The 12,049-nt window shown below is 33.9% G+C and overlaps 1 protein-coding gene across 1 annotated transcript in view; it reads left to right on the top strand.

Moving 5' to 3' along the window:
* The window catches only part of LOC133184258 (epidermal growth factor receptor kinase substrate 8-like), a 38,331-nt gene that overhangs the window by 25,535 nt on the left and 747 nt on the right, over window positions 1-12,049 (top strand). The window contains exons 20-26 of the mRNA XM_061319236.1: window positions 421-441; window positions 2,098-2,206; window positions 8,750-8,855; window positions 9,363-9,643; window positions 9,858-10,044; window positions 10,138-10,273; window positions 11,018-11,147. Of these exons, the coding sequence (XP_061175220.1) occupies window positions 421-441; window positions 2,098-2,206; window positions 8,750-8,855; window positions 9,363-9,643; window positions 9,858-10,044; window positions 10,138-10,273; window positions 11,018-11,147 (970 nt within the window). The remainder of the gene's footprint in view (window positions 1-420; window positions 442-2,097; window positions 2,207-8,749; window positions 8,856-9,362; window positions 9,644-9,857; window positions 10,045-10,137; window positions 10,274-11,017; window positions 11,148-12,049) is intronic.

Genomic DNA, 12,049 nt, shown 5'->3' with positions numbered 1-12,049 from the left:
AGACTAACATAAACACATAGGAATTTTGTTATTGCACAAACTTACTAACTTCATTTTTAAGGAACGTTCATCAGACCTTTGGATCATTGTATCCTAAGAGCTTTCCTGTGTAAATTATTGTAAATGTGCTGAAATAGCGTTGAGAAAATTTTTAATGCATTGGTCAGGGTATGGAATTATGGCCATATTATGTGCTTTATTTGTCGTTGAGGTTAATGAAAAGAATTTGAATCAAATTCAGATTTTAGCAGCAGCATGAGTGTTTTTGTGACTTTTTCTGACCATCATTTCTTATTTAACTTAGTTACATTTATGTATCTCTCTGTACCACTATGTCTTTAGTAAGCAGTACAGACTTGCACATACCAAAAAAATGAACAGAAATTTTTCAAAATTAATCATCTGTTTTTGAATTGTCAGAGGGCCTGGGATCATTTGATGGTAATTATGAATTAGGACTCATAATTCACTAGGGGTTCCTGTTATAACATCATTAGATGATCAGTTTTAAGTGATGTAGAGTTTCTAACTCTTGACTAGATTTATAGATGGTGTTGTGACTAGATTTCAGCTGTGTTTCCTAGTTGCTATGTTGTCTTATTAAGTTTCAATTTGTGTGTCTGTGTAGTTAAATCCATTGACACCAGTAGATTTCCTGGAAATAGAAACTTAACACATGCTCTTATTCCATATTTTATAGTAACATTTCTTCATGGAAAATGAACTTTGCTAATTTTCCTTTTCAATTTTGTATTCTGAAATCACTCTATTATATTTGATTAATTTTCCTTTTTTCAATCTTTATGTAAATCATTTTCTGTCTAAGAACAGGTAAATGTAGTAAGAAAGGTTTTGTTTTTGACCAAAAAAAAATCTCCTCACTTTATGGAATGAACTTTTTGACAATTTTTCTTTTCTTTTTTTTTTTTTTTTTTTTGATATGGAAAATTATATTTAAAAAGAAGTATTTATTTATCACAAGAAATTTGACAATAAAAATATTAATGTGCATGGAAAATTTAGATTGTGCACTATATTTAACGAAGATAATTGTCATGGAGACATTTTTTTTTTCTTCCAGTATTTGTTACCTGTAACACTTGAGGTCCCTCCAAATTGAAATAGGTCAAGGTGTGACAAAATTGCATAAAACAATAATCAATATACCTATTATTATTTATTATGTACTGGTAGACATTATAGGGTTGTTAATTTGGGGTTTCTGTCCAAAATTACAGTCAAACAGTACCTCTCTTTATGTTAAGGTAGATGTTATAAAATAGAACATGTATGTAGTGATGTATGGGATTGAAATTTAAAGCAAACTATTGGAAGTGGCCTTTTGAAATTATTGCATGAAAAAATAGCTAAAATATGTATGTTGAAAACTGTTCAAGATCAAGTAATATTTGAGAGGGATTTTCCATGGGCATATGTATGCAAACTTTACATCCAAAATGTATAACTTGTAAATATAGACTCGTATTATATACAGTGAATAGACTTGTATTATATACAGTTGTACTTTATTTATATCAGCTGATTCTAAAATGGTCTAAGGTAAACCAGAAAAACTACACCTTATCACTAAGTCTGATAATTATCTTAAGTATTGGAAAGATGGCTCAAGAAATTGCATATTACATGTACTGGTTTGCATGGGGATGTGCTTATATTAAAACAAGAAAGAAAAATATGTCTAAGTGGAGGGGTTAGGTTTTATAAACTCTATATTTATAATGGTGTGGATTTAACTGGCATGATTAATAATTTATTGCTTTACAGTAGGGTTTGCTATGTGATTTTTTTTTTTCATAAGAAGATTTCTTGAGTGAATTATTTATTTCTTAACATTTTTTTTTACATTTATTAGCTTCTAGGAAGCCATTTGCCAAGCTATTAAAGCAAGTGATGCGTTTTGAAATCATATCAATATTTTTAACTACCTGGAATGAATACCTAACGATAGTACATCAAATGAAGAAAAAATATGACCTCCCATTTTGTTCAAATTTTTTCTACAACATGCCTGATCATTGTCAAATTTTATTGACAATGTGTTTTTACTCACTCTTAATTTTTTTTTGCAATTTTCAGACAAGGGGTAGAAGATCAAGTGGAGAATACAACAGCCACATTCAGACAAACGGGGCCCCCGCCCCTCCAGCACCCCCTCCCCCACCCCAGGGTGGAAGTCGACGCCAAGGTGACTTTAGATACTTTTAATTCATTGACCTCCCTCTTTCACTCAGTAAAGGACATATCATTTTGTACAGAAACATTATTATAACAAAGTTAAAAGATAGCAATATTGTCAAGTATTTTTGATAGGTTGCTATGGTATATCACATTCCATTAACCCCCTCACTGCTGACAGATTTTTTTATTATTGTGTATAGTTAGTTACTTTTTTTCATATGAAAGGAATCAAAGTGCTATATTTGTTTGTCGGTAGCTTGCTTTAGAGAAAAATACTTGAAAAATTGAGATTTACAGAAATAATCAGTTTCTGAAATTTGATTAATTATTGATACTTCGGTTGTTGATTCAAAGTTTATCTGTGATAAAATTTTCATTGTTGACTTTTTTTCTTAATGTGGCTTTTGAAGTAGATGGTTTGATATTTTTTTTCTGCTGGTTTGCATATTGTACACTCATGAGTCTATTTCATAACGTCTTTCACCTTCTAAAGAGTATCGTGTTTATATTCATTTATTCAAAAGTCTCATTATCTTAAGTTCCATCAGTCTAATTTACAAATAAGAATCTGCTAGACATGTTTCTATGTATCACAGGTATATATAGAATTTATTTACTTGTATATATAAAAAAAAAAAGTGAGTGCATAATCATTACCAAATACATGCATGATGTATTTGAAATCAAAGTCTGAAGTGACAAAGTCGGTTCATTTTTTTTTTTTTATGTTCATGATGGATTTGTCACATTTTAATATGCGGACAGGTGACATAAAAGAATTTTATATACATCATATAGGTTTATAAATAGACATTTTATTATATACATATATATAAATTTAATTGTATATCATCATTTATAGATATTCATATATCATACTGAGTTCAGAAATTCACGTTATATTATATTGGTTATTCAGACTAGTGTTTTGGGTTTAGAAAGGACATTTGAAACATTTTTTGATTTGCACAAATCATTTACAGAGTATATTCCTAAAGCCTTGTATCTTATATACATGTATTTATGATTTTATAGGCCTTAACAAATGAGAGAGTTTAATTACATATTCAATGGATTGGGCGTTGATTACTGGTATATATGCAGTTTCCTGAAATTTTACATTTTGAAATTTGTTTCGGAGATAATTCAATTGAGAATGTTTGATTTTTCTGAATCCTTATAAAACTTAACCATAATTAATCATATGTAACATTTATCAAAACCCATCAGGTGGTTTATGTCTAACAGCGATGAATAATTCATGTAATATATCATTGTACAAAAGTTAGGTACACAGGAACAAATTTGGAATTTCCCAAAGACAACGCTACTGTTTTTTTTAATTAGCCAGTTGAAGAGGCTTGAGTTTAATCAGGGCTATACTTTGTGTTGCTTTTCTTATTGGCAGTTTCTCCCTGTGTTGTGTAATCGCACCTGTAGAAATCTGTGTAACTAGTAGTAAAAAATCTAGTCTATGCACCACCCAGGAGACAAAAAACACCCAACTGACTCTTATGTTTGAAATTTACATCTGGAATTTTACCCTCTATTTAATCTACTAATGACATGCACTGATTTCAGATATTGGTTTATTAGTGTTTGATTATTAACTATTTGCACGAATTTTACATTGGTTGAAAGAAGTTTGCATGATTTTAAATGCAAATGTAACCAAATTATATCTGACATGGAATTTTCAAATATTAACACACATTTACAGCAATATTTGTCACTTTTCTGTAGAAATGTAGACTGTTTTTCCTTGTACTGCACTATACTAACCAATTGCATGCATGACTTTCATATTTAATCTTAGCTTTCAGTTTCCACCTCACTGTAGACCAAAGATTTGCACCCAAAATTGCATTGTGTTTTCAGATGTAGATTTGCAAGATTACTTCAAACCAGCTTTTATTCATGTTTATTTTTATATACTGTAGATCACTAAATTTTCGCGATCCCTTATTTTTCGCGAGATAGTCATTGACTCTTAATTACCGAGACAAGTTTTCACGAATTGCTGTTATTCCTCTATATAATCTTAAGAAATACTAGTATACACCAGAATGAAATTTTCGTGAGCTCACTGTCTTGCGTAATTACGCGAAAATAAAGTTCTCGCGAATAAAAAGTGATATACAGTACGTGAATCAATTATGTAAAACCGTTCCATAGCTTGTGCAACTGAGCATTTATATTTTTTTGTGCCTTAATAAGATGATTTTTTACACCAATAGATTTATTTACCAAAGCTAGAAACCATCCAGTGAACGTTTTCCTATATGAATAAAAGCTGATTAAATGTAATTTACAAAGTAGTGTTTGGTTTTTCCTTTGCTTTTGGTGATGGGATTTTCAGTGTTCAATGTATATTTTTATATATAAATATTTAATTAACAACCATTAAACTCTTCATGCCTCATTCTCGAAATCAAAACACAGAATGGATAAGAAAATGTATAGCTGTCAAAGATGCAAATCTGGAGGATGAAATAACCATACAGCAATTTTTCGTAAGTTTGCATGCTGTGGCTAAATTGATTAAATAACTCTAAGCCAGCTTAAATTTAGAGCTAGCGTAAATTTCTAGGTTCCATATTCCTTTCCTGTGCACCTCTCTTTTTATCACCATGTTGCTGTAAATGGTTGTGAGGTACATTATGTACCAAAAATGTATGAAATATACCATGTTTATGTTTATATTATCTAACATGACAATAAAGGTACCTATACAAAAATTGTAGTTTTCTATGTGATTTTTATGCGCATGCTCATTGGTTGAATATAGATATCTGAAAAGGGTGTCTCTCTGATTGAGACTAAAACAATGATGAATCGGACAGGAATTTTGGAGTCCTAAGAGGCAATGTCAAATCTTTGAAAGGTAATAAAAATAAGTTTCTACTGCGTTCTGTCCTTTGCTTTGATATTGAGATCCTCGGTATTGGAGAAGATTAGAAACCATCCTGAGTCCATCATAAACCTGAGCTGCTTCTCTTGAATTAGTTCGAGCTGCCCATTTTAATATAAGGTTTTAACACTCTTAAAGTGAAGTGACAGGATGAACAATTTTGCTTTGTTGTAAGCATAATTTGTTATATCCATTATTTAGTTCACAATATGATTTAAAACCACTGGGAATGAAAATTACTTTGCTGTGAATTTTGTTCAAGCTTGTTTGCTATAAGTACATTTTACTGTATGGCATATATACATCTATAGATAGGGAAAGCTAAATTTAGGAAATTCATGGTCACAGCCCCTATGGGACTGAGAAGATGGGGTCCAAAGCCAAAACAATTTACACAAAAATCTTCAAATCCAGGTCATCTTTTTCTTAGGCATATTGTTTGCATGTTTATATAAAGCAGGTAGCTCTCTGACAGAATTGTGTTTATGTCTCATAGTTCTGGAGATCAGGTCCCAGGATTAGGCTAAGTTGGTCATATATTGAAAATTTTACACCTTGAAATGATCTTATTTACTCATGGACATCTATCAGACTCATGTTTTCACGACTGAGCAGATAACTCTCTGCCAGAACTGTGATGTCATGAACATTGTATCCTGGGTTCAAACCCAGGTTAAGCTAACTTGGTCATATATTGAACAAACATAACACCCCCTGAAAATCTATAAAAGTTGTAAAGTTGATCTCCTGGGTGCAGGGATCAAGCTATAGGGTAGGGCTGAGTTGGTCATGTATATGATTTATTATACGTATGGTGTGCCTTTAAAAATCTTATTTTTAAATTAAGCTTTAGCAATCAGAGTGTATGCATGATGACAGTAAGCAATGGCCACTTTACAAAATCATAAACTTTGTATCCCATGAGTGGGGCTAAGCGCATTTTAACTAGGAAAATCTTTGGATTTATTTCTGAACATCTTAAATAAGTTTCAGGAATTTCATAATGAACACAGAGTTGCCAAATTGTAAAATTCTTAAATTGTTTGAGTCAATAGAATTAGTCTTAACTTGATAAACTCAGATGACCATTAAGACCCATGGGCCACTTGTATTTTGTGTACAACTGACAATGATTGTGGATCTAGAAGAGAAAGATTTCTTTTGTCTTAATCTAAAAAAAGGGGAGGGGTGTTTGCAGTCTTTCAACTTTAGTAAAAAACATAATGGAGATTTCATTGTCATGAAGTAGCTTATGTTCTGAGGGTGTCTCTTGACCTTTAAACATGGTGGATGTTACAAAAATTGTAAGTGTGTTATTCACGCCTGGATCATACTTTTAAAATAGCTTTTGAGATTCATACTTGTCACAGATAAGCTTATGACCCTGAACCAAGGTCATATAAACAAGATCAAGGTTACATAAATTGAAGTGTAACATTTATGTCTGGACCTTGTGTTGGAGTTGAATTTGAAGATTCTGACTGACACAAGGCTGCATATTATCGTAGAATGATTAAGACCTTGTCTCAAGGTCATTACGACAAAAGCAGAAATTCGAAATTGAAAAAAACCCCACAGTAGTACTAGAGTATTTGGGTCCAAATGAAAAGCAGTGCAAATCTTTCAGAGCTTACATACGTGTATGCATTTACTCTATGTTTATTTTAGTACTTTGTATTTCATACATAGTATGTACACGTTCATTATCTTTTTATAATGAAATTCTGTGAAACTTGTTTTCTTTATCTGGGGTCAATTTTTTCATGTTTCCTGTAAAATCGATCATTTCAGAACTTTAAAGAATACACATACCGTAATAAGTACTCCGTTTTACAATCTGAGAAGAAAACTACAAAATCTTCAAGACCCCCCCCCCCTCCGTTTCAAAGCCCCTTTCCAAAAATAGCTTGAATGCAAATTAATTATTAATATGCTCAGATTGACAAATTATTCTAATCATTTTTTTTTTGGACAAAATTCAATCTTTTATATGATCGGATTCAAATTCTTCCTGGTGTAGTTAAAGTGTAAATATGTCCATATAACGAATTCAATATTAGTATTTATAGTCCTCAAAATGTCCCTTTTATAGACGTTACATAATTATGTGATTGTATAATCTAAGTTTTATTTTTCTTATACTCTGAAATATAAAAAAAAAGAGAAAAATATAGAGAACAGAACGTTTCCCTTGAACAGGTTTCTTTATAAATGATGAAATTTTCAAGTAAATCTGTATATGAGGAATAATTGTCAATTCCTTTATACCAATCTAACCAGGTCTTTTTGTATAATTTTTTTCACCAACGATTATTTGGGAAAATGACCAGGGTATTTTTTAACTGATTCCATATAAGATGTATGCCAAATCGGGTTCCTTATAAGCCCCCCACCCCCCTTGTAAATATTTTCCAGTGATCACTCGGTATAGTAAAATTAGTACAGAGGACATAGTATCGTTTTTGAGAAAAGGGGGGGGGTTGTATCCAGAAAAAAATTGACAACTTACTTGAAAAAAATGTTGACAAGCTTAAAAAGAGTAAATTATCCATACTCGAAATTCTGTTTCGTGTGAAATAATGCATTTTCACTACAGATTCAACACAGTCCAACCCTAACACCAGAACCCATGACCCAGGGTCATGATTTTCACAAACATGGAAGAGGTAACCATATCATCATAACTATGCACTTAGTTGAAGATTTTCAAAGAATTAACACATTTTCCCTTAATGATAAATAAGCCCCCCCCCCCTCCCCGAGAAGCACCAGAACCCCTGACCCTGGGACCACGAGTTTTAGAAATTTTGTAAAAAGCATTCTTGCTCATCATAACTATGCACTTTGTTAATCTGCTCAATACTAAGGAGCAGACAGGATTATTTATACAATTAATGCACCAGAACATCTGACCCAGGAACCATGAAACTCAAAATTCTGGAAGGCACCCTTGCTCATCATAACTAACTTAGTTAGTTTGTTTAAAACCGAGGAGCAGAGAAGAAGATTTTCAAAGAAATAATGCACTTTCACTATATGTTCTATATACCCCCGTCCTAGCTCCAAAACCCCTGACACTGGGGCCATGAATTTCACATTTTGGTAGGGGATTCAATGCTTATTACAATCATGCCAACAGTTTGAACGCTTGATGTCCAGGAGTAAAGAAGATTTTTATAAAGATAGCATTAATTTTGGTGGTTTTAGCCCCACCCATCAGGCACCAAGGGGCAGGGACCATAAAATTCAAAATTTTTGTTCTCCTTAACCCATAGATGCTATATGCCAAAATTGGTTGAAATTGGTTCAGGGGTTTCAGAGAAGAAGCTGAAAATGCTCAAATGTATACGCACGACGAAAGACGACAGACAAAGACGGATAGCAATAGGTCACCTGAGTGACTCAGGTGACCTAAAACGTTGGTGGACAACTTTCAATAGACATTTTCAATAGTAAAAGGTTATGTTTGGAAAAAAGTGGGAGGGGGCAGCCCCCCCCCCCCCTTCCCCATACTACGTACCTGTTTTATAGTCATTACCGTTGGATTAAGATTAACAAATAGAAGCAGAGCATCTTTACAGAGAATATATCTACTCTATATATTTACAATGAACTGTTGTTTTGCAATATTATGTGCAGACGACAATGACAACAGAAAGCAACGCCAGAACAGCAGCAGACGACATCGTCAGAGCGAAGACTACAGCAGTGGGAGCGCGAGCGACGAGGACCGACGATCGCGTGGGTAAGTCTCCCAAGAAAACACAATGTGAAATCAAATTTACCACATTTAGTCTATCTTTGGAAACAATTTTTTGAAGATTACTGCAGAGTATTTTAGTGACAATATAAGAAGATGAAGTAATTTTAAAGAAAATACATTGACCATAACACCAGTGAAAAACGATAAATAGATACTGTGTGCAGGGAAATCTTCGCCCAGTTTTATTTTCGCATCGTGGGCAAATTTAAAACGTAGCGAATATCATTGACAGGGTTATCTCTCAAAAGAGACAACTATTCTGGTCGATTTTATAATGGGGGCGAAATTGTTTGCAAGTATTAGTGGGCGAAAATAACCTTGTGTACAATATGCTGATGTGTATCTTGCCTGCATTGTAAGCCTTTTAAAAATCTAGAAATTGTTTGATTAAGGCATGATATTCCAATTTAAAAATCTAGAAACTTTTATAGAAATGATATTCCCCAAAAAGACTGTTTTGTATAACTAATATAACATTCACCTCAATAGACGGAGAAGTGATAGAGCCCACAGCTCACGCAGTCCACGTGACGACAGTGATGGCTGGAGCCGAGACAGCAGCGACAGAGAGCAAACAAGTCACAGGTCTAATCGACAAAGCGACAGACGAAGACAGCGGTCACCACCCTCAAAATACAGTGATCCGCCAACCCCCAGATATGATGATCCTCCCAGAAAATACAGAGATCCATCACCAAGACGTAAGGATCCTCCTCCACCTCCACCACCTGCATCTAGACCCCCTCCTCCAAGAGGTCAAAGAATCACCAGTAAGCATACCGTTTTAATATAAAATATCAAGTGCTTGATTAATTGTGCTTTGATATTGCAACAGTTTCGAAATCCAAAGCTAACAGATACTCAAAATTGCCCTCAACTAGAGTGATTTCAGTGTCAGAGTTGGTGTTGATCCTACCTAGAACCATTAAATGATTCTTGCAGTTGGTAAAAAGAGTGAATGTTAAGATTAATTATTTTTAATAGCTGATAAGAAAAGAGATGATCTTCATGACGAACTTCAGCAGCGAATGTCCCGGGGTCCAAAGTCAGGTCAAGGCCCTAAGACTGCCCAGAAACCGCAGAGAGAGCGCCCTCAGGTCAAAACCATCACAGCAAGGTCAACCGTGGACGAAGTTGGCGATTGGCTAGATACAAAGGGATTTTCTGAAGAGTAAGCAATAAAGGTCTTTTAAATTGTTGATTTCTCCCACTTTAATATTCGTAAATTCAGTATACACTAAACGATTTTACTTGATTTTCATAGATGCATCCGAGTATTTCGAAGATACAATGGAGAAGACATGTTCCGACTGAAAAGGAAAGAGATGGACCGACTTATTGGCCCTCAAGAGGCACAGCGCCTGGAAAGTCAAATCCTTGTCCAGAAAAACAAAGAAGGGGTACGTTCCTTCAAACAAGAGTTCTTTTAGCTCTTTAATGGGAGGAATAGGTGAAATAAAGATTATCATAAAAAGTAGAAATTTTTAAGTTTGGGAAGTGTTGTAGAGACATGAATGTCTGAGTAAAAGGCCGGAAAATAAGGTTATTACTAACAACTGATTCAAAGCACAGGTGCTTGAGGACAGCCCCCCCCCCCCCCCCCCCCCCCAGATATAGACCCCCGGACCTGTTCGACTTTTTCTCATAAATTATATATGGATGACAAATTTGTGATATAATCTCTGTATCATCAATTCGGAAAATTGACTTAAACAAAAATTTTAAAAAAAATTACTACCCTACCCTATATACATGTATATATATCATATATAGAGAGTGATGTAGATTTTATAAAAATGTTTGTTTTAGGTAATTTTTCGAATTGTTGGTATAGATTATCAGATCACAAATATGTCATTGAAAGATGATTTATGAAAAAAATTCGAAAAGGCCCGGGGGTCTATATCGGGGGGGGGGGGGGGGGGGTCCTGTCCTCAAGCACCTGTGATTCAAAGTTGATCCATGTTGTTCTATGTTTCCAGAAAGTGTATCTTCCTGAAGTGTATGTAAATCTTATATTGCAAATATAGATATTTAAACTGCTTCAAAGTTGATCCATGTTTACCTATGTTTTATTATAAATATAGATATTTAAAATGATGAGACCCGATATTAAAGTTAAAGGTAAGATGTACTCATTGCAGTATAAGACGGCACGCAGTGGCGGGAAAGAGTTGCAGGCGATTCTTCACAGGAGGAAAGAAATGGCGGACCGGAAAGGAGATGATAATCCTGCATTCGCTCCAGAATCACCCGACTATTCAGATTCCGAGAGTAAGTACTTACAGCATACACCCTGTAGGACGCACGCTTCTCTGCTTCTTAGCATTGACTCTGAATTTACGAGATTTCCGTGTAGAAGACAAAGTGCTAGATTGCTACTTCGGTTTGATTTGTTCATTGATCGCCAGGAAAACATTTATAGTTCTAGATCTATCGACGGCTACTGTCTGCATCAAATCTCAAACACGATCATTTTGGAAGACAGATTTCCTCTTATTTTTAGCGACGGAATTGTAGGACATTTTTTTTTTCATCAAAATAAAACAGAAACAAAATAAATAAACAAATAAAAAAAGCCCCCCCCCCCCCCCCCCTGAAAAAAAGAAGGAAAAAAACCTCTTTGAAAAAAATATTAAAAAGACCCAGTATTTGATACGAAGGAAGGAACATCATTCAAAATTCAACGTTTTTATTAATGATAATGATAGGGGTGTGTATGCAGTAGAGTAGTCGGTTCAAATTCTGGATGTCGGGAAATTTTGGCGAAATATATTTTGGTTGGTGAAAATATAGAATCCGAGATCAGCGAAATGAATTGAAATATTAACACAAAGCAATATTTGCAAATATCGTGTGATTTTATTTTCCTTTTAAACTAAACTACTGCTTCAAAGCAAACCTGCAATGCCCGACGCCAAAACTACCCATGCAGTGCACCATACTGTAGATAGAAGCACGGCACTTGACCTCATATTTTTTTATCACAAAAAAATTAATACTAAGTAAATAATAAATTAATAATGATTATAAGTAAAGAATAGCCCCTTCCTTATAAATAACATTTTATAGGGAGGTATTTTGTGTTAGAAAAATATGACGTCATGTACCTGTGAAAGGTAGGTAGTGGTTTTGAGTGCTGTATTTTCTGTGCGTATATTTTTGTATATTTGATT

This window comes from Saccostrea echinata, unplaced genomic scaffold, assembly GCF_033153115.1.
Source record: "Saccostrea echinata isolate AGI-Se365-2 ecotype Australia unplaced genomic scaffold, CSIRO_AGI_Sech_v1 ptg000001l, whole genome shotgun sequence".
Taxonomy (NCBI): Eukaryota; Metazoa; Mollusca; class Bivalvia; order Ostreida; family Ostreidae; genus Saccostrea; species Saccostrea echinata.
The sequence above is the reverse complement of the archived record's forward strand: the minus strand, read 5'-3'. Positions and strand labels throughout refer to the sequence as shown.